This window comes from Panthera pardus, unplaced genomic scaffold (assembly GCF_024362965.1).
Source record: "Panthera pardus isolate Hobbes unplaced genomic scaffold, ASM2436296v1 HiC_scaffold_23, whole genome shotgun sequence".
Taxonomy (NCBI): Eukaryota; Metazoa; Chordata; class Mammalia; order Carnivora; family Felidae; genus Panthera; species Panthera pardus.
Window position 1 is genome coordinate 685,700 of NW_026526799.1, and position 27,148 is coordinate 712,847.

Here is a 27,148-nt window from a genome sequence, read left to right on the forward strand (position 1 = left end):
CTTTTGAATGCTGGTGGTTCTATCCCTTTGACACTCCGCACTTTTATAATATGTGTTAATGCTGTATGACAAACTGCTCTGATTCCTAGTGCCAAAGGTTCGATTCAGTGTATATACCTGAACACGCTCATCCGTCTGTGCTCCTTTTTTTATGGTGCTTAAAGTAAAGAGCCCATCCTACAGGCCGTCCATGCTGTTCCTTAGGCATCGTCCCTTTGCTCCGATTGTTGAAGAATGGTGGCTTGTTTCATGGTTTTGTATTTGTGTCTAATGCACGTGTTAACATGATAGACGCGATGCGTTGTGTAGCTACAGTTTTCTGGAAAAGCCAATCTTTTAGGAATTGTTTTTCAGATCTTCAATAAATTTTTTCTTTAAATTTCAAAGAGCAATGTGCTTGTGTGGGTACATTTTGAGACCTCTGTACTGTGTATCCCTTTTCACGTCTAGGCAGTGGTACTTCAGGGAGCAGGGAGGTGTTGGATTTTCTCGTTTGGCCTTTTATGGAAGGAGGTGGTTGGCTGCAGCATCTCCCTCTCATCCACGGAAGCTTTGGCAATTTGCTCTCGAGTTCTCGCTGAGGAGTTAGCCACAGGACCGTTTCTCTGCTTTTCGTAGACTCTTGTTAATCTTGAGCAGTGAGGGAAGTTTTACAACTGTGACATCTTGCTTTCTCATTATTTTAAGATGTTCACTGACATTCACAGGGCTTAAAATCCAGGGTTTTCTTTATCAGACATTAACTTCTCCCCACCTATGTAAATGGAGCGGAAGAACGGAGCAGCAAAGGGTGCCTGGGTGCCCCTGGGTCCAGCGTGGATCACGATCTCCCCGTTTGTGAGTCTGAGCCCTGCTTCAGGCTCTGGGCTCCGTGCTGGGATCCTTTCTCCCCAGCCCCTCCCCTGCTTGTGCTCTTTCTCCCAAAATAAACTTAAAAAGGAGCAGAGCATTGATAAGTCTGCCTGGTGACACTACAGGCAGTAATGTTGCCTGGACGTTAACTCTATTAAGCATTTTGAGTAGGTTTTCATTTACTAGTTGTTTTTTGTTTTTTTTTTTTTTAAAGTAAGCTTCACTCACGCCCAGCACAGGAGCCCAAGGTGGGGCTTGAACTCACCACCCTGAGATCATGACCTGAGCTGAGACCAAAAGTCAGAGGCTCAACTGAGTCACCCAGGTGCCCCCATATGCTAGTAATTCTTAAGGTGGTTCCAGAACATGATGTGCAGTGGTCAGAGGAGCTCGAATAAAATCTAATCAAGATGATCCTGAACTGATAGTTATTAATTGATGCTTACCGAAAAACGAAAGTGTTCATGTTAAAATCTTTTTTTTTAGTTGAAGTACAATTGACCTGTTAGTTTTACATGTACAGCACAGTGGTTTTGTATTTGTATACATTGTGAAGTGATCACCACAGTTAGGTCTAGTTAACATCCACCATACGTGTTTATACAAACTTTTTAAAAACATTTTGTTCTAATAGTTTTTTAAACCTAGGTCTTTGTTTCCAAACGTCTGTGCGCCCCCGCCGTGGAGACTTCTGGACCAGCTTCCCTCGCGAGGCAGTCTAGAATCCCTTAGTCTTAAGTGTGTTCCTTGAACTAGGAACTGAACCCACTGGCAGGACAGGAGCAGGCCTTGTCGCTTTCACTTCCTCTCCCTCGTTCCTGCCGTGACTGCGGTGTTCGGGACTCTTTATAAGTAGCGCATCACTTCTTAAAGGCAGCAGTTTCCAAGTCGTTGGTGAAACGGCAGGTTTTGGTCCTGCATTGGCACGGTCTTCGGACCTGACGGACGTGTGTGTGTAAGACCGCGCCCGTGGAGCGATGGGCTCCGGTCGTGTGCCGGCCCCGGGGCTGCGTCGTCTGGCTGTGACCGCGTCCCCGGCGCCCAGTGCAGCAGTGTTGGCGGCACCTTGTTCACGGGTTCGCGCTTTGACTTGTATCTGTCTTCTCGTGGTGGGATTGCCCAGGTTTTGACATTGTTTCCTCAGAATGGAGAAACTTTGCTCCTTCTTACCACCCACCACCCCTCACCCCGTCTTTGCCTTTACGGAGCATGATTTTTGTGCAGCCCCGTCCTGCCGTGTCTCCTGGGCATTCGTTCATAATAGCTGCTCCCGTTTAGTGTCTGTTACAAACAGGAAGTGAAGGTTCTGCAGGGGAAGGAACTTGCCCAACACCCCCCACCCCCAGGCCACCCCCCACTCCCCCACCAGGCGTGCCTCTGTTGGCCGATGGCATCGGTTACCACATGCTCCCCACACACCGTGTGCCTTTCCCACGGGCCTCTTTGCCGTCGGTTACAGAGCGTGTTTTCCATGGTGTCCTGGCCTTAACCCGCCACCACCAGTCTCTGCCCCTGCACGGGTCCCTTCTCCTGCCGCTTCCTTCCTTAGCACTAGTGTTCTCCTGTTCGGTAGTGATTGAGTTTCTGACGTGCGGTCAGGTTGGGTTAAGGGCCAAGCTCTGGAGACAACCCCTTCCCTTGCCGTGCTCTGCTTCAGCCACTTCGAAAATTCTTCTGACCTTGCTGTGACGTTCGGCAGCTGAATAAAAGAGCGAGTGGAGAAGAGTATCACGGCAGATCAGCGGGTGTTGCAGTGCAGTAGCCGGCGATCTGAAATTGCTCTCGCCGCAGACCCCGCAGATCCCTAGAAACGCAAGGTGAAATAAAACCCTAAAAATCATAGGTGAGCACAAAAAGGAGAGACACAAAGCTGAGTGTCCCCAGAGTTTGCCCCCAGTGTAGTTCGCACAGAGAGACCACGTAGGAAATACCTTTAGTGATAGTTAGAGAAACAGTTGTGAACACGAGAAAAGGAACAAGGTAGACGTTTAAAGAGCCCAGTAGAAAGCGACACAGTTGGTGATGGAGGCGGCCTCCCGCTGGGGGTTCTTGGAAACCACCTCTGGTTGAGGGCCTGGGCCCAGCAGGCGGGGTGGGGGTGGGGGGGGCTCGAGGGGCCAGCCCCCTGAGGGGGACGGTCCGGCGGGTGCTTGGAAGCCCGAGTGAAGGCCTGCTCTTGTCCTGCAGGTGCTTGTCCGGGGCGGGGGGCGGGGTGGGCTTGACAGTCTTGGGCCGAGGTGTCAATCAGGGCCCCGCGAGGTTATACCTTAAGGTTCTGGGAGGAGACGTAACTGTTTCTTGTAAATAACACGCGCAATGCATCATTACCTGAGAGAATGAAGAAGAAAAAAAGCATCGTGGGGCGCCTGGGGTGGCTCAGTCGGTTGAGCATCCGACTTCGGTTCGGGTCACGATCTCACGGTTCGTGAGTTCCAGCCCTGCATTGGTCTCACTGCTGCTGGCCTGTCGGCACAGAGCCTGCTTCGGATTCTCTCTGCCCCTCCCCCACGTGTGTGCTCCCAAAGATAAATGTTTAAAAAAAAAACAAAAAACATTGAGAAAACTCAGGGTATGAGCTCTTGGATTCAGTTTCCTTTTCACAAAGAACAAGCACCCTGAGGCCGACTCACGAGACTCCTGCAGACGTGGGAGCCACCAAGACACTTGAACTGTACCTTCAGAGAGAGAGGAGTTGCGATCTTCAGAGGGGGGTTTCGGTTGAGTCCAGCAGAGGACCTAAAGTAACTAGATGAGAGTTCGAGAACCGAGGCTTGCAATAGCTGAAGCAGGGGCTTAATTGGGGGGGGGGGGGTGGTCTCGGACTGGACACAGGTGATGATGCCAAGCGAATTGGAAGTCGGCTTCAGATCCTGTCTCCTTCTCTTTGCCTGCCCCTCCCCGCCCCCCCCGCTCTCAAAAATAAAGATTAAAGAAACAAAAATTTCAGACAAAACCAGAAAAATACGTCAAAATTTACCAGCAACCCAAACAGGGGACAAAATTCCCATGTTTAGTACGGGAAGTGGGACTTGCGTGGAGCAGCGAAGGCCAGTGAAGGAGATGACAACGGCGGCGTCGCCACCACCACGCCGTCCTGTCCACACGTGAAATCCCATCCCGCGGCGACCAGGGCCTACAAGTTTTCCTGTTGTCAAGGAACAAGGCACACAGTGGAATGCAGACAGAAAATGGGTTAATTTTTTAAATGTAAGGGAGAATAAATAGGTATTTTCAGACCTTAATATAATTATAATATAATTAATAATTGCAAATGGCTAAACACTTCTTAAAAGATCGTGGCAGTGGTTAAAGGAACAGACCTGACTCTGCTGTCACAAGGGATGCAGCTGACACGCTGGATGGCACTCGAGAAGGAGGTAGGTTGTGGGTTTCCCACCGTAGGTTGTGACGGGAGTGATGTCTCCTCGTGCCTCGGGGCTTGCTGGGCTCGGCTGGGGTCACTTGAGCCAGAGGGGAGATCACCCCATGGAAATTCAGGGGCCGGCCACCTCGGCAACGTGTTTGGGGGTGCGGTGGTGCGGGCCGTGTTGGAATGTCACGGTCAAGGTGAAGGCCAGCTCACACCTTACTTGCACCTTGCACTGCCCACCGAGGCGCCTGGTGCAGGAGGCGCTGGCCGCGGGCCTGTGTGTTTGGAGCCCTGGACCGCCTCTGAAGGTCCTGTGCTCACGCGGTTAGGGACCAACCCAGAAACACGGGTGCCCCTCTTGTTCTCGTGGAGGGTTCCAGAAGGCTTGCTTATGTGGAGTATATGTACTGCTATCTACCATCTTGGAAATTAAGTTGAGAACTTCAAAAATTACTCACGAGAAAACATTGTTACCATATTTCTAATTAATTATTCTCCAAAAGAAACGTGAGAACAATGGCATTGTTTTACAGTTTTGCAAATAACAGACAACCCGTTCTCAGACGTCCTGCATTCGGTCTGTGTGCCTTGTTCTGCTTGAGCTCCATGAAGAAAATCCAATCTCACACAGCAAAGGGAGTGTTTTAATAGTTGTTTCAGAGAATTGTGGATATTTTCTGAGACGATACCAAGCTCGACAGGTGGTTGTTTTTGTTTGTAATCGGCCATTTGCATTTCTTTTCTATTTTATTACTGAAGCATAGCTAACATTCAGTGTCCTGTTCAGGCGTCGGGCACAGCAGTCTGGCGGGGCCCAGCGGTGCTTTCCTCCCCTTACACTTACCGTGTAACTGGAAGTTTGTGCCTCTTACTCCCCTCCGCCTGCTTCGTCTGTCTCCAGCACACCCCCCATCTCTGGCGACCAACCCGTTCCTCCTCTGTATTTAAGAATCTGTTCGCTCACTTCTTTTGTTCTTTAGATTCCTATACGTGAAATTATAGTATTTGTCTCTCTGTCTGATTTCACTTGGCCTGATTCCCTCCAGGTCCATCCATGTCACAAATGACGAGATTTCATTCTTTTCGATGGTATATATATATACACATACAGAGTAGATTATTACTCAACCATCGAAAAGAATGAAATATATATATATATATATATATATATATATATATATATATGTATGTATATAGCACATGTTCTTGGTCCATTCATCTGTCCACGGACACTGTCTCTCTCCGTACCTTGGCTGTTGTTAATAATGCTGCAATAAACACAAGGGTGCGTATATCTTTTCTAATTAGTGTCTTCATTTTATTTGGGTAAATACACAGTAGTGGGATTACTGGATGATAGGATGTTTCTATTTTTAATTACTTTTTGAAGTTTATTTGTTTTGAGGGAGAGCGCAGCGCGCGAGTGAAGGAGGGGCAGAGAGAAAGGGAGAGAAAGAATCCCAAGCAGGCTGCACGCTTTTAGTGCCCGAGCCCGATGCGGGACTTGAACCCACCAACTGAGATCATAACCTGAGCTGAGACCAAGAGTCAGATGCTCAACCGGCAGAGCCACCTAGGCACCGCTCCTTTTTCACTTTTCGAGGACCCTCCACCCTGTTCTCCAGGGTGGCTGGCCAGCCTGCGTTCCCACCAACAGCGCATGAACGTTCCCCTTTCTCCACAGCCTCGCCAACGCTTCTTGTGGTGTTGATTTTAGCCGTTCTGACAGGTGTGAGGTGGTATCTCGTGGTTCTGATTTGCGCTTCCCTGATGACGAGCGAGGTCGAGCGCCTTTTCACGTGTCTGTTGGCATCTGGATGTCTTTGGAGAAATGTGTATTCGGGTCTTCTGCCCGGTTTTTAAACGTATCGCGTTTTTGGTGTGGAGTTGTACGAGTTCTGAATAGATTCTGGATATTAACCTCTGGTAAGTCATTGGTAAATACCTTCTACTTGTAGGTTGCCTTTTCGTTTTATTGATGGCTCCCCTCCCTGTGCAAAAGCCGTTTACTTTGATGCAGTCCCAGTAATTTATTTTTGCTTTTCTGAGGAGACATACTTACAAATATGTCGCTAAGGCCGACGTCCAAGAGACGACCACCAGTGTTCTCTTAGGATTTTTATGGTTTCAGGACTCCCGTGTAGGTCTTCAGTCCGTCTTGAATCTATTTTTGTGTAAGAAAGTGATCTTGTTTTGCTTTTTTTTTTGCATGTGGCTGTCCAGTTTTCCCAGCACCATTTCTTGAAGAGACTGTCTGTTCCCCACTGGATGTTCCTTCCTGCTGTGTCATAGAGTAATTGACTATGAATGTGGGTTTTTTTCTGGGCCGGCGCCCTGTTCGGTTCTGCTGATGTGCGTGTCTTTTTGTGCCGGAACCATACTGTCTGGATCGCTACAGCTTGGTCCACCTTGGAGTCCGGGCTGGTGACACCTCTCGTCTCGTTCTTTCTTGGGACTGCTTTGGCTATTTTGAGGTCTTTTGTGGTTCCGTACACACTGTATGATTATTTATTCTAGGTCTGTGAAAAGAAGCAGTGGTACTTTTCTAAAGGTTAATTTCAAAGTGGAATGTGAAACTATATAAGATTTTTTTTTTACTTTTACTACATTAAAACCCTTTAGTCTTTGTTTCTTGTTTTTGATTTGATTTGATTTTTTACTTTTTTTTTAATGTTTATTTATTTTTGACAGAGAGAGACAGAGCATGAGCAGGGGAGGGGCAGAGAGAGAGGGAGACACAGAATCAGAAGCAGGCTCCAGGCTCCAAGCTATCAGCACAGAGCCCAACGCGGGGCTCGAACTCACGGACCACAAGATCGTGACCTGAGCCGAAGTCGGATGCTCAACCGACTGAGCCACCCAGGCGCCCCTCTTGTTTTTGATTTTAAATCCTTTCGTCTTTGAACGGATACTGTGCTCCTGCATAGTTTTTTTTTATCAGTGGGCACCGGTCGTTTGGAAAGCATTGTTTCGCTGAGTTTACGCAAGTTTTCCCGATGTTAAGCAGCTCTTTCCACAACGTGGAGGTGAGTTATGTAGATGCTCCTCTGAATAGGCCCGGAGCGAAGGTGTTTGCGTCTGTGGAGGTGGCAGGGGGCTCCCCTGACAGACGAGGCTCCCCCGTGCCATCCCGGCCACGTGGAGACGGAGCGTGGTGCCCCGGCCACTGTCCCAGCGAAGGTCCTCGCGGCCCTCGAGCCTTCCCAGCCGAGCTGTCCCTTGCACCCGCTCCTGCCCGAATTGCAGGTTGTGAGTGGAGGACAGGTTCGCAAAAGACTCCCGCCACTCCGTGCCGGCGTGGTGTGCGAGGGCGGGTGCCCTGGGCACCTGGCTACTTGCTGCCGCGGGTCGTGGCGTGTCTGCCCCCTGCTGAGACCGCATTCCCGGGTGTCGTCTGGCCACCTGGTGACCGGCCTGTGCCCCTCCCGTCATCGAGGGGACACCAGTCTGTTCGTGCTGGATACCGAGACCTGGGCTGGCCTTCCCTGCCGCCCTTTTGCCAGCGTGTGGCCGGTGGACTCAGAGACCTGGGTCTCCTGTCCCCGCGTTAAGCGCCGCGTGCTCGCAGCCTGCCCGGGCCTGGGTCTCCGCCGTGGGAGCCAAGGGGCCTCTCACACCACGTGCCCGGTGTCTGCACCCCCCATTCCCGCAGCCCTGGGTCCTGCCGATCCGGGGAACTTTATCCAGAGCGTGTGACGCGTGAGCGCCCGCGCTGTGGGAGGCTGGAGCTGGGCAGGTGCGTGGCTCCCCTTGGTGCCGTCTCTGAGCAGGCGTGGGACTGTTCGTGCCTCGAGGCTGACCCACGGCAGTGACCTTTCTGTCCGGATCTGAACCGTGGGCTCGGCGAAAGGGGGGCCCAGTGACAGCAAAGAAGCCCTCAGGCCCGTCAACGGGGAGTCGGTGTAGGCCGGGCTCCTGGGCCCAGGCTGAGAAATGAGCTCGCTTACTGGGTGTTGGTTGATTTCAGAACGTCTGTGGCAGGCCGCTGCGTGCCAGGCGTTAGGCAGGGGTTGTGGCCCCTTCGACGGAAACCGGAGGCGGGTGGCAGAGACAGGCTGCCCGGAGGACATCCCCACCCTAGTCTAAAGCACAGCGGTGTCTGAGTTAGCACGCACAGCACAGGCTCCGGAGCAGGAGGGAGCGCAGGCATCTGGGGTCCCAGAACCCGGCGGGCGCGGAGAGGACCGAGGGGCCTGGCTGGGAGGGGAGTGCGGGACCTTGTGTTCTGTTCATTCCAGGAGCTGGGGAGGACCGGGCGACTTAGGTGAGCGGAGGCAGGGAGGGCGCATGATCGGACTCGTACCCTGAGCAGTTTCCTCTGCCTGCAGGGTGAGCAGTGGGCCTGGAGGAGGGGTGGTGGTTGAAGGGGCGTATGGGGAGGGGCGTGGGGGGTCCAGCAGTGGCACGTGTCAGCTTGGGGAAGAGGGAGGGGAGGGGTGTGTGCTGGTCCGGAGGTGTGGGTGTGGGGACAGGGGCATCGGTGCGGGGTAACAGGGGTCCAGACCCTTGTCAGCCGAGGTCGTGGTGCCCTCTGCTGGAAGGGGCCTCAGAGGCCCAGGGGGACTGGCCGGCGGGGCTCCATGAGGTCCGCTGTGGCTCCCGTGTGGCTCCCCTGGCCGACCGCGGTCTCAGGAAGGGGCGTAGGGGCACGCCCTGGGCCACGAGGCCTGGAGAGCTGGGCTCGGCCCTTCCCCGGCCGCGGCTTCAGCCCTGTGACCCTCAGTCTCCCCCTCGGAGGAGCGAGGGCCGCAGGAGGAGTGTCACACAGGAACGGTCGTCATGGGCTGTCGACATGTGTAATGTGATGAGACAACAGCTCTGGAAGGTTCTGTCCTCCTCTCCCGCCGAGCCGGCCGGGAGCAGGCGGGCAGTTGCACTTAGCCAGAAGGAGGTGTCTGCCCCTCTGCACCCCCCCCCCCCCACCTCCCCCCGTGTGCGGCAGGAGGCGTCCCCCAGACGCCTGCGTGTTCCCGGCGCCCACTCGGACCGGCAGGGCCTTCGGGGGCAGGTCCTGTGTCCTGTGACCCATGTGGGAGTCTAGGGGCTCCGCGCGCAGGGGGCGGGCGGGTAGCGGGCGGCAGCCACGGAGAGAGCGAGCCCGCAAGTCTGTCAGCTCCTCTTCCTCGCGCCCGCTCCAGGTACTGCCAGTGGTGGCGCAGGTCCTTCCAGAACTTTCCTGCGGGCGCTGCCGCTGGAGTCCCACTGGGGCCGGGCAGGGGAGAGCCCGGAGCCGGAGCACAGCCAGCGCGTGGGCGCGAGCACGGACGGGTGCTGTGGCGCGGGCGCGCCCAGTTGTGTGCAGGGCAGGGACCCGCGCCCCCGGGTCCCGGCGCCTCCGGGACGGTGGGGGTGGGGCGGCTGCGGAAACGAAACCAGAGTCAAGCGGCCCTTGTGCGTGTGGCTCTGTGGCCCGTCTGCATCGTGACCCCGAGGATGCTGGCAGAGTGAGAAAAACAGGAACCCAGGCACCTGGATGGCTCGGTTGGCAGAGCGTGCGGCTCTCGACCTCGGGTTGTGAGGTGACAAAAAATAAAATCTTAAGAAGGAAAAGGGAATTGAAAATGAGAAAGAAGATGTGAGACATGGGGCGGATGGTTTCAGGAGAGCGGATCAGCTTTGCAAGGCAGCCCTGAGCGGGCGGGCGTGGGCGCCGGGGGACAAGCCTCCGAGGGTGCGAGGGAAGGAGGGAAGCCCCTGGGGGAGGCTGGCCCGTGTCGCCAGCGTGGGGCCTGCTGTCCCAGTGGTCGCTCCCGCCTCTACTCCCACGAGGGAGGGGCGTTTTCCCGAGACCAGCCTCCGGGCCATCCAAGAATTCCAGAGGTCCGTCCTCCCTCCGAGGCCGGACTGCCGGGCCCCAAAGTCAGCGTGTGCGCTGACGGGTTGTGGCGACCACAGGTCCCCGCGGAGCACGGGGCCGGGCCCACTCTGGGGACACCTGCCTGCACAGGGCCACGCCTGCACCCCAACTTGCCTGAATGGCTCCTTCTCGGCCACCATGTGTTCAGCCCTCATCAGTCTTTCCTGGTGTGGGGACTGTCCCGGGAGCCCTTAGACTTTGAACTTGGGTCAGCTGCCAGCACCTCTTCCCTTCCGCCGGGGGGGTCCCCTGCTTTCCCCTGTGAGCCTGCCTCAGGGCCACCCGGGCCACCTCAATGGCCATCCCTGCCTCCGTCCTCTGGCCCTCCGAGGCCCACACACGGCAAGGCTCATCTACCCGCGGCCCCGGCGCAGAAAGCGTGGGAGGCTGCCCCAGGGCCTTTCCCCGACTGTCCGCCGTCTGTTCTTTGTCCCCAGACCTGCCGTAAGTTCTCCACTTCTTCAAAACACGCCAGGGACTGGGCAATATAGGCACCCGCTAACGTTCCCCCCCAGTCACGCCCCGGTGGCAGCCAGGGACCCAGCAGGGGAAGGACACGCGAGTCCAGAACCGCAGACAAGGGGAGGAGCAGGGTCGGTGGTGCCCGCGACCCACTGACCGTCCGGCCCTGAGGGCACATTCCATCGCTCCGGATTCCTCCCCAAGGTTGGGAGATTCCCGAGGATGGTCTGCGGAGGCGGAGGAGGGGGGGCACCGAGAGCTGGCGTGACAGCCGCGCTGTGTCGCCTCCTGACTCTGTCATTTGGGGCGTGTTGCTCAACCAGGCGGCTCCTCAGTTTCCTCCTCTGAAAATGGGGTCATAACCGCGTCCAGCTCACGGGGTGCCTTTCGTTGGGAGGGGCAGTCTGGCCGGTGACAGTGGCAGCAGAGCGTGCCGGGGCGTCGAGCTAAGCTGCCCGTCCCCGGAAGGGAGACCCCCACCCTTGGCGCGGCCCTCAGGGCCCCGCGGGGGCTATAGGGGCAGGGTCACTCGTCCTCCCACCGGACGTGCGGGGCCAGGGGCCCCACCAGGACTCGCCCGCGGTAGTGGACTCCCTCCCTGCCGGTCCCCCTCGGTGGCCGTTCCCCAGGGGCCCCTGGCCCTCTGGCCCTGAGCTGCTCCATCAGTCCCTGCGACAGACAGACGCAGCCTCCAGCCGAAACTCGTGGGGGCACTTACACCTCTGCTGCCCCAGTAGGCCTTGGGAGCTCGGCCTCGCCTGCCGCCCTCGTGGCGCGGCTGTGAGCGTCGGGCCACGAGTGTGGCGCGGCTCCGTCCGGCGCGGCACACAGCTGTAGGCGTCCCTTCCCGCCCGAGGCGTCAGGTAAACAGAGGCCGGGCTGGAATTCGGGGCACTCGCAAAGCATGGGGACTCAGACGGGGTCTCCCCGATCACACGCTCGGCAAGCCAGACCCGCCCGCCCGTTGTCCGGGGAGTGCCGCAACTTCAGCACTAAACATCCCCGGTCTCGGGAGGAGCCCGAGTTCTTCGGTGGCAGGCGGGAAGCTGCTCGTACTTCTGTGTGCACGCACGTTTGTGACACTTCACGGAACAGGAGCCTGCCCTTTCCTGCCCACGCACACCGCATCTGAGCAGGGGAGAGGCTTGACGTTTTCAGGTTTGGGGGCTGCCGAAGGGCTTCATGCCTGTCCCCCCAGAAGGGTGGCTTGCGTGCGTGGACGCTGCTCTCCGGAGGCGGCTGGACCCAGAGGAGGGGCACCCCCCGCCCCGCACTCTGGAGGAGGGGTGTCCTCGCCCAGGAGCCCGAGCGCTCGTGCAGGTGGCGCCTGGCCTGAAGGGGACGTTCCTGGGCTGGCGGGTGCGGCCCTTCCCACGGCGCCCGGCGGGCAGAGTGGGCGCATCAGCCTGGTTCCTCTCCCGCGACCACCCGCCGGGACCACGGGCCCCCAGCCTCCGCTTCCTCTGCGGACGTCGCGGCGACCCCCGCGCCTTCCAACACGCCTCTCCCTTAACTGTCCTTTAGCGAGGCCCACTCGTCCCTCAGAGCTCAGCTCCGACGGCCTCCGCCTGCGGGGCCCCGTCTCCTGGGCACAGAGCCCGGTGGCGTCCCGCACGAACCCGCAAGGGGCTCGCCCTGGACTTTTTTTTTTTTTTAGGTACAATTCACATACCGTAAAATTCCCACTTTCAAAGTGTGCCACGCAGGGGCGCCTGGCGGGCTCAGTGGGTTAAGCGTCCGACTCTTGATTTCAGCTCGGGTCGTGATCTCACGGTTTGTGAGTTTGAGCCCCGCATCGGGCTCTGCGCGACAGTGTGGAGCCTGCGTGGGATTCTCTCTCCCTCTCTCTGCCCCTCCCCTGCCTGTGCTCTGTCTCAAAAATAAACGTTTAAAAAAAGGCTTATTAAAAAAGACTACGTTCTGGGTGAAGATTTAGGTTAAATTGTTTTTCCAGCTGGGTGTCCAGTCTAGCACCTTTTATCGAGTGGCAAAGACTAACGTGTCCATATGCTACTCACGGACCGGATTCTCCTTCTGGAGACTCTGGGTGGTAGATCTGTTTGTTCTTGGCTGGTGCACCTTCCAGTGTTGACATGCATTCCCTTCACTCATTCATAAAATCTTAGCACATCTCGGCCTTGTTTCCCTTCAGGTAAACAGAAAACTGTCAAGCAGTTTTATTGAGAGTTGAGTTGGAAACGTACCAAATCCGTGTTTTTATTCTGGGCAAGAGTTCGCTCATCTATGTTGATGGAGAAGGTGGTTACTGCTCAGTTTACCCAAGCTGCTTTTGCTTCTAATAATTTTGTCATTTTCTTGTATCTAGAACTTCTGTTACTTTTTTTTAATCTTTATTTTTGAGAGGGAGAGAGGGAGACACGGAATCCAAAGCGGGCTCCAGGCTCCGAGCCGTCGGCACGGAGCCGGACGCGGGGCTCGAACCCGCAAACCCTGACCTCATGACCTGAGCCGACGCCGGATGCTTAACCCACTGAGCCACCCAGGTGCCCCCATACTGGTATCTTCTAAATAAGCCTTGTTGTCAACCCCCCCCCCCCCACTTCCCCCCAAATATCCTCAAGCCTTTAGCTCTCCAGGAGGCCCAAATGACACGAAAGGCTTCACGGTAAGGAAACCATAAACTGCAGGACAGAGAGCAGAGCCCCGGCTCCTCCCGTGGACCCGGCTCCCTGAGGCCAAGGGCCACAGCAGCGAGTCCGTGGCCGCCTTCTGAACGGAGACCAGGAGCTCTCAACGGGGAAGGGGTGGTGTGGGGCTGGCAGGAGCGTCAGGCAGGTTGAGGGGCAGGGCTGGGGGTGGGGGGGTGGGACAGTCCTGGGGGGAGGCCAGTGGCTGGGGAGGGAGGCCACTGAGAGGGACAGACTTCCGGGCCAACACCGGGGATCCGAGTGCCGACTCTGCCAAGCCCGGCATGTTTTCGCACCTCCCTGCCGGGGACAACCTGTCTCAAAGCCAGCCTGTGACGGTGACACCAGTGCCCTCACCGTCCTCCCGGCCAGGCAGCCCCTCGGGGCCTCCCTCTGGGGGGACGTGTCCCTGGAGGACAGACCGGGGCCGCTCCGTGTGTGGCCCCAGCACACAGCACAAGCCCGCACGGGGAGGCTTCGCCAAGTGTTTATTGAACAAAGACCTCAGGGAAGACCGTCACGGGCGCTCTCCACACGTGAGAAGCGGCCCTGTGGGAGATAAAGAATGTTCGCGGCCACATGGGTTGGAGTTCGTTACAGGCACAGGGCTGGTGGCCACCTTTACGTCAGAGGACGTGGGTGGGACTCCTCTTCCTCAGGCCTGCAGGCAGGGCCCGGGGTGGAGGCCCCAGGCGGTGTCCCTGCCACCTCGCCCAGGGCAGGACTCCCTCCGTCTGTCCGTCCGTCCGTCCAGGCTCACACCAGCGGGATAGGGTAGGAGGCACAGGCCGCCAACCCACACATGTTCTTTCCGCGCTCGATGAGGAAGTACCTGGGCAGACAGGGTGGGCGGGGGCCTGGCTGGAGCTTCCTCACCACAGACCTTTCTGGAAGGTTTTACTGCTCACCAAGATCTGGCTCCGGGGGTGAGGGCGTCTGAATTTACTCATAAAACAGGAGCTCTGGGCTTACTTTATCGTCAGAAAACCTGACCTGACTTTGCGAAGACCTTTTCCTTGTCTCTCTTCGGCTGACATATTGTGTCCACACCCCACCTTCCCCAGAATTTTCCGGGGCTCCTTCTCAGCCCTGACCTAGGCCCTCACATAGTTATGTATGGTCTCTGTCCCCGCCCCACCCTGCCCTAGGACGCAGACTCTGGTGGGGGACAGGACAGAGTCCCCTCAGGGCATGTACCCGGGGCACCTGGTGCCAGCCCCTGGCTGCAACGGTCAGGGATAAGCTCGTTGCCTTGGTAACCTGCCCTCCCAGCCCGGTTCCCTCCCAGCAGGGCTCTATGCTGGGTCTGGTTCCGGCCACAGATCCCCCTGAGACAATGTTCCCGTTCCTGACACACGACTGTTAAGATCTGGGGCTCGGGGCAGGCGGGGGCTGCCAGGGACGTCTCCGGGGTGCGTGGGTCACAGTCTCAGGCCCCTCCCCGGGGGCCCGCACGGGGTCTCGGCCAACTGGCCCCTGCTCAGAAGCCACACACCCGACGGGGCGGCGACCCCTCCAGGGCCCCCAGACCCGAGCAACCACGCCCTTCCCAGCTGCTTACCCTTTCATCCCCCACTGGGGACCCCAAGAGTTTTTCACGATCCAGTAGGGAATCCCATCTTTTTCTCCATACCCAACGGCCAGTACTGCGTGGTTTACTTTATCTGGAGTTTTATGACAGGAAGTGCTGGAGAACGAAAATAAAAAAGGCGTGAACACACAGGAAGGACGAAAGCATCCGACGGCTCAGCCCCCGTCCCGCGGCGGTCCTTGGAGGCTCCAAAGCAGTGTTTCTCAATGCGGGCACCGGAGCCACGTAAGGAGAACTAACTGCGCTCACGGTGCGAGACACGTAGTCCCTCCAGTCCTCTCGGTTCCGTTCACACAAAGGAGCGCACGAGGGGTGCTGGCCCAGCTACAGGCCCGGACGCTCTCTGACGCCCAGTTCACAGCAAGGAGAGATCACCCTCCAGCTGCACCTGCCGTTTCTACTGCACCTGTGCACCTGTGCACTTGCCTTCCCTGCGCCCCTCCCATACCCGCGCACCTGTGCGCCCGCGCCCCTCCCGCACCCGTGCACCTGTGCACCTCCCATACCCGCGCACGCAACAGTATCTGGGGTGTTGCTTTGTTGCCACTGAATTTATTTTTAAGACTACCTGTACTGGGGGCAAACGCACAGGTTTTCCGTGGACAACGGGGAACCAGTTTCCACAAGGAAATCCTAAGAAACTCAAGAGGACAAGAGGCGGTGCTGACTCGTCACTGGGCTGACGCCTGACTGGGTTCCTGCTCTGGGACAGGCCAGGGCGGGTGGCGGTGCACCTGCAGGGCCCGCAGCTCTGCTCCCGTCCCAGGGAAGCTTCGCTTGGCAGGAGGCCCCTGCCGGATGGCGACCCAGGGCTGAGGAGCCCGAGAAAGGCAGGCCTGCAGCCACAAGCCCTCAGTGTGGCTGGGGTGGGGCGCGAGGGCCGAATGGGGACCCCGCGGCAGATGAGCTCAGAGAAAGAAGGGCCAGATCGCCGGGGTCCCCCAGCCCAGCCGACCCTGGACCATGGAGGGGTACACCGAGGAGGCGGAGGCTGGCGTGGCCGGAGAGCGGCCCCCCGGTGGGGCACAAGGACGCGTGGGTCAGAGCACGTTTCTGGGCAGTGTTATGAGGGTGGGGAGGAGACGTGTCGGATCTGAGGTCCCCACGGGCCACCCGCTTGAGCTGGCCGGACGGCCGTGGGTCCTGTGGGTCTGCTCATGACGTGGGACAGGCGGGTGGCCAGAGGCCAGGGTGAGGTGAGCCCCGTCCCAGAAACGCTCGGTTTTCTGAAGAGCGGTATAGGGAGACTCCCGGCGCGGGGTCTTGAGAGCGGCCGCTTTCTCCTCCCTCTCTCACAGCTTCCCACCCTGAACGCGGGTGTTTTCGGCCGCGGGCGATTCTTCCACCGACACAGAGCAAGCACTGTCGCCGAGCGGCCCGGTCTGTCCTCCTCCCCGCTCCTCGCCACGCCAGACTCCACGCCCGGAGCCGCGGGGCCCGAGTGGGCCGCGGGAAACGCCAAGCCCGCGGCGCCCTCAAGCAACGGCCTGGCCAGGAGTCGGGGACGCCCGCCCGGCCCCGGCCCTGTGGCTGCGGGCCCGCTCACCTGGAGTAGACGCCCTTTCTGTACATCATGAAGTCGCTGGTGACCTCGAAGGCAAAGCTCACGGGGTTGTACAGGGCCACCGCCTCCACCATCGCCTCCTCGTCATTCTGTGGACACACGGTCTCTGTCACCTCTGACCCTGTTCAAAACGTGCTCCTTCGTCCCAGGGTAGGGACGGAGGCTGGGGGCTGGGTGGGTGCACGAGGAAGGAAGAGAAGACTGCGTTGGGCCAAAAAGCCACTAAGGGGCAGAGGCTGCACCCTCCACCCAGCAGACGGTGGGGGGTTTGCCTGAATGGCCCGGTTCCTGCCCTTTTTTATTTGGCTTACAGGCCGCTCCCCTGAAACCTCGGCTCCCCTGTGACCCTCCTTCCCTTTGCTGGGCCGGTCTGTTGGCGATCTCCCTTCCTAAGAAGGAAACCCTCAGGGTGGGGGCCACGGGTGCAGGTGGGCCGGCTCGTTCCGTCACTGCGGTCCCCCCACAGTCTCTCCATGACGCCCCCTCCCCTGCCCTCGGGACCCCTGCCCTCACAAAGCCGGCAAAATCAACCACCTCTCCCTCTGCCTGCGTCCTGGCGTGAAGCCAGCCGCGGGCACTTCACGTTGTGGGCTTGTTTGTTACGGCAGCATAACCTGGCTTATCCTGACTGAAGCACATTCACACTCGGCGAATCTGCATTCAGTCTCCCGTGCACACGCTGACGGCACTCACGCACGCACACCCCGTGTTGCGGGATGGGAGTCGCTGCCTGCAACTTATGGAGGAGGACGCGGAGACAAGGCTGGAGCCCTGCACAGACCCAGGTCAGAGCCCCCGCGCCTGATGCTAGTCCCACGCTCTGCTCCTCCCGCCTCCCTCCCACCCTCTGCCGCCGCGGTGACTGGGCACAACGATAAGACCTTCTAGGCAAAGTGCTAGGAGAGGAGGCTGCGCGCCGTGCCCCGGCCCCGTCGTGAGAACACAGTCCCCGTCGGAGGGAAGGGTCCGGTACTCACGATTGTGATGTTGGCTACGTCCTTCACGAAGGCAATGGCCTTGCTGGGCTGGAATTTGCAGTCCCCGTCCTGTTCAGGCAAACGGTGTGGGACAGGGGTGAGGGAGGCTCGGCCCCAGGCTGGGACTTCAGGCCTCCCCCGAGCCGGCTGATGACGTCTGCGGGGCCAACGCCCCGTGTGCCGGGGCCGGGTGATGGGGTCACTTAAAAGGGAGTCAGAGGCGTCCTTGTTCTCAAGGAGCTCACAGGGGCGGGACGGCCCGGCACTGGCTTCGGCAGAGGTGGGCTCACGGGCACTCGGCGGGACGGAGGTGAGCGCGAGCCTGCCTGCCCGGGGAAGGGAGGGAAGACTCAGCGGGTGGACTGAAGGAGCGGCTGTGTGACCTCCGATGGCTGGAAGGCGGACTCGAGTGAGGGTCTAGGGTGGGGACGGTCCCCAGACAGCCCACCGGTGGCAGGCAGGTTTTCAGGGGGCTGGTGCCGCTCACCGGTGAGGGGACACCGGTGGCAGGCAGAGCCACACACAGGTCTGGGGGAAGGACAGGGCTGTGGTCAGGGAGGACGTGGCCCGGTGACCCGTGGCGTGTTCAGCAGGCCTTGGGAAAGAGGGTGCGGGTGCTGGAGGGCGTGCTCTGGCACCGATAGCAGACGGGGGAGCAGCCGAGGCTGGCGCCGGGGCGGCGGGGGGGGACCCGGAGCGGCGGGAGGGCGGTGCTGCAGCCTGGAGGGGAGGAGGAGGCGCTCCCCGAGGCTGAGGGGTCGGTGCCGCGCAGCCCAGGCCGCGAGGCCGTGCCACCCAGGGTTACCTGGCCCTTGTAGGGGTAGGTGTCTTCACCCATGATGCCTTTGTTGTACCGGATGTACTCGAACGCCTGGCTGGGGAGGCCCCTGTGAGAAGCACGAGCGGAGGTGTCTACCTGAACCGGCCCCGCCACCGGCGGCCCCTGCGGGCGCTGGACCTCGACCGGGGCAGGGCCCAGCCGCAGGGGAGCTCTCTGGGCGCGGGAGGGGCTGGCAGGGCCGCCCCAGCTCCCTGGCCCCGGGACAGACCCCCGGAGTCCGAGGACGGTCAAACACGTGTCAGGGGCACAGAGAGCCCTTGGGGGGTCTCAGGGACCCCGGGCGCAGGCCCTTCTGCCAGGAAGAGCAAGCAGTCCCACCGGACGGCAGAAGGGACCCGCCCACGGCCTGCTCTGGCCGCCGCCGTGCCCGCTGGGCCCCCGAGCGCAAGGCGCTTTGCAACCATGACCGCCCAGCTCCTCCCGTGAACCCCGTGTGGCCCACACTGTTATCTCTTGGGGCTCAAAGACGCTGAACAAGCTCCCAGGGACCCCTCAGCCACAGCCATGGAAAGAGGGCGGATGGTGGAACCAGACAGGCCTGGGCTCGGATCCCAGCTCTGCCAAATTCCGGCTAAGGGACCTTGGGCGTATGACCGTCCCCTCCATGAAGCCGGGACGACTCTGCTCCCACCGCCGACCCAACAGAAGCGGTCGTGGGAAACGAGGGGGGCTCTGGGCCCCCCGGGCAGGGACGCACCCTTGGCAGCCATGATTGTTGAAGTTCTGGGCGCAGTCGACCAGCTGCTGTTCCGCCTGGAGGAAGGGGCGAGCGCGGTGAGCGAGCGCGGTGAGCGAGGGCTGGCGCACACCCCTGTGGCCTCATCGGCGCTGTGTCAAGGCCGGTTACAAGCACCCAGGGTGGGGACAGCAGGTGTGCGGGGGCGGGCCAGGGCCGGCGGGCGAGGGCGGGTGGCCGCTGGGCGCTGCCCGTAGGTGTGCGCGGCGAGGCCCGTGTGGCCACGGTGGCAGGCCTCACGGGAGACCCCGCTCCGCCCTCCGGGCCCTGCCCCTCGCCCCGCTTGCCCTGGGGCCACGGGGTCAGCAGCCGCACACACAGGCCCCGCTCTTCCCTCCCGTTGACAGCCGCGGCAGTCGGGAGGGCATGGCTCCTAGAGGTGCCCCACCCCGCGGGCGCGGCTTTCCGAAGTCCCCTCAGGCCGCCAAGACCAGCGCCACCTGGGCGCCACCCGGAACGGGCCCTTGGCTGTGTCCTGGGGAAACCTCATTCCTTTCCGGCAAAATGTGCACGGAGACTCCCAGGCCGGACGTCCACAAGGCTGGGGGCCCGGTGCCAGCTGGGGCGGCATCGCCACCGAGCCCCGAAGGAGCCTGAAGGCCCACCTGGCCCTCCTGCCAGGCCCTGGGGCCAAGCCACGACCTCCATGGGTGGCCCCAGGGGCGGGCTGCTTACCAAGGACAGCAGTTTCCCAGTTTTGATGGCGATGGCAGACTCCAGGGCCCCCGTGGTGGAGAAGGTCCAGCAACTGCCACAGCCGCCCTAGAGAGGCCGGGGCGGGGATCAGTCACGGGGACCCCAGGAGGCAGGCTCCCGCGCCCTCGGGCCCTCGCGGGGTCCCTCCTGTTACAGGTGGGGTGCCCGAGGCCTGCAGAGGAGCAGGAGCGGCTGCCAGCCACGGGTGCCTCCTAGCCCCGGCCCCTCACTGACCAGGCCCCACGGCCCCGCGAGGGCCGGAGCCCCCGTCTCTGGATTTCCTCCTCCTTCTGAATCTTACGCTCCTCCTCCGTTCCCCACGGTTTCTCAGCAGGACTCGCCCAAGTCTCGTTTCCAGAACCTTCTCTGTCACCTCTCCACCTCCAACCTCACCCCACCCACTGTCCTCACGAGCAAGCTAACAACTCCCCAAACCCTGTGTTGGACCCGACCTCCATCGGGGCCCAGATGGTCCCGCCCCACCTCGCCCACCTGCCACAGTCACGGCCCGCCTCGGGGCGCCACGCGGGTCAGGCGCCACAGCTTGGCTGCCTGTGTGTCACCGCTGTGCCAGCCGGGGGTCACCCCCGTCCCGTCAACTGTAAAACGGGGCCGGTGCGCCTGCCTCGCGGGGCTGTGAGCGGCACAGACACGGTCCTGTGGCTCAGGCCTCATGCCTCTTCCTCCCTGACTGGTCGGCCCCTGAACACCCCTCTCATCACCCCTCACCGCCCAGGGGTCAGTCCTCCGGCCTTGCCGTCCCGCAGAGGGCCTTCCTGCTGGCCTCTTCCTCCCTCCGTTCGGGGAGGACCCCGTCCGGTCAAGAAGACCTTGTCATGGACAAGGAGAAAATGTTTCTCAGCGAGAGTCTCAACGGAAGGCCAGTGTTCCTCGGGGGTGGGGACTTCCCCTCATACTCTCTGGAGGTGAGGGGGTGGTGTCGTTCTGGAGAAGGCCACCGAAGGCCACTGCACTGTGACTTCTGGAGGAGGGACATCGTGGGCAGAGGGGACAGCAGGGGGCAGGGGCAGACTCCCCGGAACACGGCCGGCTGCCTCACAGCTTTGTGAGCGCAGGACGCCAGGCCACTGCAGGGGGCGGCCGGCCAGAGTGTGCCTGGTGGGCGGGCTGCACGCCGCGAGCTGACCGCCTGCAGCCACCCAGCGGGAGAGGCTGGCCAGGCCTCGCTGGGCGGATGGAGGGTGGGAAGAAACGACACGGGGTGGCAGGAACGGGGTCCTGGGGTCCCATCTCTGAAGGGCGCAGAGAATACGATGTTCAGAGGGACTTTGTAGGAGACCGGGGACACATGGGGAACCCTGGGTGTGGGGGGCACAGCTGAGCTTCAGTCTAACAAGGAGGGACTTTGTCTCCCTCCAGAGCAGCCCCCAGCATCACCTCACAGCCTCCCAGAGGCGGGGGGACGGGGGACAGACACAGATCTGGGGACACCTGCCATGCTCTGGGTTCTTCTGGGAATATTGTCTGCGAAAGTGGCGATTTGGGGGGGAGGGGTGCCGCGCATACCTGATTTTTCACCGGCGAGACATACTTCCCCTTTGTGCGCCAGTCCACAAACGGTGGGTAGGGACCAGTGCCCCGCAGGTAGTTACCTCTGGTGGCTGAGCAGTTCTGCAACAGCCAAACACAATGTTTTCAGGGGAAAAGCGTGCAGTTAAACAAAATCACCGAGAGAGGAGAAAGAACCATCCCGCCCCCAGCGACTGGGTCCGAACGCTAACAGACGCGTGCCTTTCAGAGCCCCGGCCGGAGAACCAGGTTCGGCAAATAAAAATGCAGTTCCTGCAGTTAAATTTGAACCTGACGTGAACGATGAATAACTCTGTTATTCAGCCTAAGTACGCCCTGTGCACGTTTATGACATATTTACACCAAAAAGTCACGTGCTGTTTGCATGAAATTGAGTTTTAGCTGTGCATCTGTATTTTCTGGGGCAACCCTAAGTCTGGGGTCCACAAGGCTGAGGCCACAGGTGTGGACGGAGGAACTGCTCCGAGCGGCCTCTCTGACTCCCCAAGAACCCCGGTGAGGGGGTGGGGCGGGCTCTGCTGGGAAAGGAGGGCAAAGGTCTGAGCGGAAGGAGTCCGATCTGGTGACAACACACAACACCTACCTGAGGCTCCGACCAAAGATACTTGTGTTTTATTTCGGCAAAGCTCATGTCCGAAAACTGGTTCAGTCCCACTGAAAAAGAGAAGGAAAAACAAAAAACCCAAAGAAAGAGGGGCTCCTAAGTCACTAAGACACAGAAAAAACAAAGAGACCTACGTTAACCTGCGTCCCAAGTCTGCAGCAGCCGGTGCCCTCACGTGTTCTGAACGTGACGTGACCTAACACGCCAAGGTCAGGCGTGCCTGTGCCTCCGAACCGCCCGGGGAGCGTCTCGGCTGTGCGCGCGTGGGCTGCGTGGCAGGGATGTGGGTGCGGTTATTGGGGGGGGGGCCTGGGCACCCAGCGCCTGACACCCGGCCAGGAGAGCCCGATGGCCATCCAGGTGAAGAGCCTTCCACCGGCCGTCACCGCCGCACGGGGCGGGGAGCACTCCCATCTCCCCCACAGCCCAGTGAAGCATCAGAGGCGTCGACGAGCTCCCCCAGGACAGCACAGCCAGTGTGGGCAGAAACGAGAGCCACGCACGGCTTTCCCGTATTACGCCTGCTGTCCACGCTACGGTCAGCTGGCCCTGCCGTGGTTTCTGAGGCCCTGGATACACCGTGTGCACGTGCTTCTCGTGACGCCACCCCGGAGGGAAGGCGGACGTCCCTAGAGGCTGCTCCTGAGTGCGGAGCACCGCAGGGGGGGGCTGCTGGCCAGCACTCCAAGGGCAGGGCTCAGCATCGGGACGGACCCTCGGCGGGCAGGAGCGGGCAAGAGAGGGCAGGGCTCCTACACGGTCTCCTATAGACCTCACGACCGGCGGAGGGGCCCGGTACCGTCCCGCATCCCAGAGACTCTCGGAGCCCAGCAGAGCCGGAATCCGGGGTCCGCTAAGTACGGCTGCAGAGCCGGGCTCGGGACGTGCCCGCACCCTAACTCCCGGTGCGCCTTCCACCCTCGGGTGCCCCTAGCGCGCGTGTGTCCGGCCCTGAGACGCGGCCCCGGGAGCCTGGCGGGAAGGCGGCCCCGCGGTACTTTTAAAGGTGTGGTTCCCAGCGTTGTGGGCACTTATCCTCCTCCAGTTGCCGACAAAGGTCTGCAGCCTGCGCTGGTACTCCTCTGAGCTGTATCTCTTTTGGTGCTAAAACAAAACACATCAGGCGTAAGTCACGGAGACGAGCGGCGGCTCGCCAGAAGGAGACGGTTCGTTTCCTAAGAGGAGGGCTGGAGCTCTCCTTTCCGCCTCGACCCTCGAGGGAGCCGTGCCAGTGGGCGGGCGCCGCTGAGGCGTCTGCTGAGGAAGTCAGGAGGTGGCCAAGCGCGGCCCTGCCTCCGGGGGGGACCTGTGGCCGGAGCGAAGGCGAGGGGCCGGGTCCCGGAGGCCCCGGGAGACACGGGCCACGTGCAGGTCCTCCGCGGACGCACAGCCACTGCCGGGTCAGGTGTCTGTCACACATCACCGTCTCTCGGAAGCACCTGCACTCGTGTCGTCCAAACTGCCCCGCAGCCGGCAGGCATCGCACGGCGACTGGGACGGAACACACGCCTCGGAGGTGAACGCGCTCGCGTCGCTGAATCTTTCCCGCTTTGGCCAGCTCCCTGTCCGGAAGGCCCCAGGGGCAGGGGGCTGGAAAATCCCTCCCCGTCGCCTCAGATCGGGCACAGCAGGGCGTGAGAACAGGCAACAGAGAGGGGAAGAGCGGCGGAGAGAAGGTGGGCACTGACCTGGACCATCCATGACTTAAAGTGAACTTTCTCTGTAGAAAGGAAAAAAAAAAAAAACCAGATTAGGCCCCGGGTTCCTGGCCTTGATGCTGGCCCGCAGCCAGGCAGGGCACTTTAGAACTGATTTGCATTTCAGGAAACTAGGCTAAATTCAAAGCACCGAAAATGGTGTTGTGTCGCACAGAATGCCAACAAGCCCTCGAACTCTCACTGCTGCTGCGGCTGCGGGAGCGAAACGGCCGGTGGGTGTCCTCGGGGCGGCGCCCAGACGACAGATGGGGCCCCCGGTACTCTTTTACCCCGTGTGGGTGCCGGCTGTGCATCTGTGTTTATGTGGACCCCAAGGGTCAACAGATTTGTTCTTCAAGGGACAGATAAGAGATATCTCGGTCTCTGCAGTGTCCTGTGGTCTCCGTCACCGCCACCCCGCTCTGCCCCTGCCATGTGACCGCACTCTGGTAAAGCGCGAGTCACAAACGCTGCCCCACAGTGTCCGTACGCGGGGCTTTGTGTTGTCTGCAATTTCGCGTTACATTTCAGTGGCCGCGAAGGACGCACCCCAGCTTATTGTAAATACTGGCATTTCAAAATGAGACGGCCACATCGTGCTCTCAGAGTTAGCCAGGGAATCCATGTGCAACACCGCGGTGGGAAAGTCGCCATCCGCAACAGAAGGGAGCGGGGCACGTGTTCACACTCGATGCCCGACCGTCCTTTCAGGCGACGAGGACGGAAAGTGTGCATTTAAGTTATTTTTACTTCCTGTGACTCACACATCCCTGAACATTACACAAATGTATTCTGGACTGAATAATCATCATTAACACCCCAACTGATTAAACTATTTCAGGGGCGCCTGGGCGGCTCAGTCGGGTAAGCGTCCGACTTCGGCTCAGGTCGTGATCTCGCGGTCCGTGAGTTCAAGCCCCGCGTCGGGCTCTGTGCCGACAGCTCAGAGCCCGGAGCCTGCTTCGGATTCTGTGTCTCCCTCTCTCTCTGCCCCTTCCCCGCTTGCATTCTCTCTCTCTCTCTCCAAAATAAATAAGCATTAAAAAAGATTTAAAAGTATTCCAAATATACGCTATGAAAAATAATCGTTAAACACGAAAAACAAACTTGTATCAGAAGCGTACCCCTCATGAGATAAACAGGACTTTACTAACAACACCCGCTCGTGGATTCATAGATTCATGAGTGAATATTTCCTATTTTTTTGAACGGGTCAGCGTTAATTCTAGGAATAAATCAAAGGACTAAGAAATCCTGCTAAGTAAGCAGATCTTAACTGCCGATTGCTTCTGGGAATGGAAGGCAATTTTTAGAGCAAAGGCTCTCAATTCCTCTGTTCCTAATCACATGATGCTCTACAACCCCATCAGCTGATACCTCTGTGAGGCCCTCTCTTCCATCTCTGTTTCCTTGAAGAACCAGCAACAGCCTTGAAGAAGGATTTGTTACCATCTGTCTTTGCTGCCTCCGAGGTGTTTATGACCACAAGGCCCAGACTTAGGACGAGTGAGAGGCACTCTCTCCCGGAAGATCAGTGTTAGCAAAGAGGATGTTTGGAAGTAAAGGGGCTGGGTGCTGACCCCTTATCTGTGCCCAAGTCACTGGGAATTTCTCTGTGTTCCTCCAGGGACTGCCATCCCTCCCCGTCCCTCCCCGTCCCTCCCCACCCCTCACCCCCACCTTGAAATTCCCCCGGTTAAAGAGCACTGCTTCTCAGCATTCTGGCTTCCCTGTGTGGGTCACACGCCTATTCAGAAACCAAGCTGTTGCCACTTTCCCTGGGAAAGAAATGCCCGTTTCTCCAGTACAATCCGGTGAAAGGTTTCAGAGGGTTCCCAGTCCTGGTTTTAGGGCCCTGTGCAGCAGATGGCTTCAGAAGAAGACAGACCTCAACTCAGGACCAGGGTTTGAGGCCAGATGCAGTTTAGGACAACTGACTGGCCTCTTTGCCTCTGGGCGATTTCAAAATCAGCAAGTAGGTGTGACGAGCCTGGCCTATTCCTCATTCGCTGGAGATCAGTGGGAGAAAAAGCCAGAGATGCTCTTGGGGCTGGGCCGGAAGGACCTGCTGGTGAGCCCAGAGTCCCAACCTCGGGACAGACCCATTTCAAACCCACTGTGACTTTTGGAGGGGGCATCTTTACGTCTGCCCTGTCTGGGAGACTGTGCACGGGACAGCAAACTATGGCAAGCCGGAAAATGTTTGTTTTACACTTTCGAAGCATTGAAAAACATATACAACATTTTGTAAGACCTGAGAATCATCTGAGTTCAAATTTCAGAGTCCAGAAATAAAGGTTTATGGGAACACAGCCCCGCTCACTCATGTACACACCGTCTACGGTTACCCTCACCAGCAGAGTTAAGTAGTCGCTACACGCGGTGTGACCCACAAAGCCTAAAATATTTCCTATCTGGCCCTTACAAGAAAGAGCTTGCGGGGCCCGGCTCTGGAGTTAGTACGGGTGCCTGTGCGACCGTCCACACAGCCACACAGCCGGGGCAGAGCACAGCCCTGGCCCCGGGGGAACTGGGTTCTCCTCGGCTTGGGGCTGACCTGCAGCTGGCCCCCTCGCCCCCACCCAGGTTTGCAAGACCGGGGGGCTTCCTAGCACAAATGTGTACAGAGGAACGGGGCAAGATTCTGAGCCAACAAGATTCAGCCTCCGTGATCTCTGTCCCGTCCCAAGGCCGTCCCTTGGCAATCCTCTGGGTGCAGGGCGAGTAGGGCAGCAGCAGGGAGGGCGGCAGGCTCGCAGGGAAGAGCCCTCAGCCTGGGGAGGTGCCCGGGGCCGCAGCAGCAGCAGAAGGGGTGCACGAACAGAGTGCCCCCGGCCTAAAGGGCAGCCCTGGGGCCTGACCGTCCACCAAAGCGCTTGGAGCAGCGCCCTCAGGCTTCAAGGGCTAGAATAGGTCGCTCCTGCAAAGCCCATTCTACAGAACTCTCAGGGCAACTGTGGAGATCCCCAGAAAGTTGCCAGAAAGGCTGGAAAGTGCCTGCTCATCCCCGCAGGGGCACAGCCAATCCTCTACGTCCCCCCGCGGGACGTGGAGGCAGCGGCTTCTCCGGGGCTCCAGGCCCTGCAGGCGCCTGGGCCAGTGGGGCCTTGGACGCCCAGCCCACCCGCTCCTCCGGTCACGCAAGACGCCCTCTCAGCCTCCCCCTCCTCCCGGCCCCCTCCCCTAACGCAGTTCACCCCTCCCGGGTCCTGGGGCCGGGGAGAGGCCCTGCCTCACCGCCCCCAGCCAGGTGCTCCCCACCCCCGCCCGAGCCGGCCCGGCCTGGGCCCTCTCCCGCGGCGCCCCCTCCCCGTACCTAAGGAGCTCACGTAGAGGTCGGCGGCGCCGCAGGCCGGGGGTCCCAGGAGCCCCGCGCCCGCGCAGAGCAGCGACAACACGGCCCACATCGTAGCGGCTTGACCCGAGGACTGGCTCCGAGGGCCCAGGAGCGCGGCGGAGGCGGCTCCGGGGCGGGGGCGGGGGCACCGGGATGGGGCGGGGCGGCGGGGCGGGGCTCCAGGCGGGGGCGGGGCGGGGGCGCCGGGGGGCGGGGCTCCACGGGGGAGGGGCACCGGGGATGGGGCGGGGCGGCGGGGCGGGGCTCCAGGCGGGGGCGGGGCACCGGGGGCGGGGCTCCGGGACACCCTGCGCCCGATGAGGAGACGCACCTGTGGTGCGCGCTGTGCCGCCTCTTCCTCCTAG

At 59.8% G+C, this 27,148-nt stretch overlaps 1 protein-coding gene across 3 annotated transcripts; it reads right to left on the bottom strand.

Annotated features, from left to right (window-relative positions):
• Positions 1-5,518: 5,518 nt before the first annotated feature.
• CTSH (cathepsin H) lies at positions 5,519-26,919 on the bottom strand. 3 transcript variants are annotated; one of them, XR_008416825.1, is made up of 13 exons: positions 26,763-26,919; positions 23,438-23,469; positions 22,748-22,853; positions 21,729-21,799; positions 21,122-21,226; positions 19,574-19,660; positions 18,860-18,915; positions 18,127-18,208; positions 17,322-17,390; positions 16,327-16,433; positions 14,751-14,876; positions 12,564-12,687; positions 5,519-6,741 (listed from the first exon to the last, which is right to left on the bottom strand). XR_008416825.1 is itself a non-coding variant. In XM_053888600.1 (12 exons), exons 1-12 carry the CDS (start codon positions 26,851-26,853, stop codon positions 12,654-12,656), a joined length of 966 nt encoding a protein of 321 aa, XP_053744575.1. In that variant the 5' UTR covers positions 26,854-26,919; the 3' UTR covers positions 12,503-12,653. The 3 variants fall into 3 exon arrangements, 2 of the variants coding, with proteins under 2 accessions (XP_053744575.1, XP_053744574.1); XM_053888600.1 differs by lacking the exon at positions 5,519-6,741 and having other exon boundaries at positions 12,503-12,687; XM_053888599.1 differs by lacking the exons at positions 5,519-6,741; positions 12,564-12,687 and adding an exon at positions 13,661-14,021 and having other exon boundaries at positions 26,763-26,916.
• Positions 26,920-27,148: the final 229 nt, after the last annotated feature.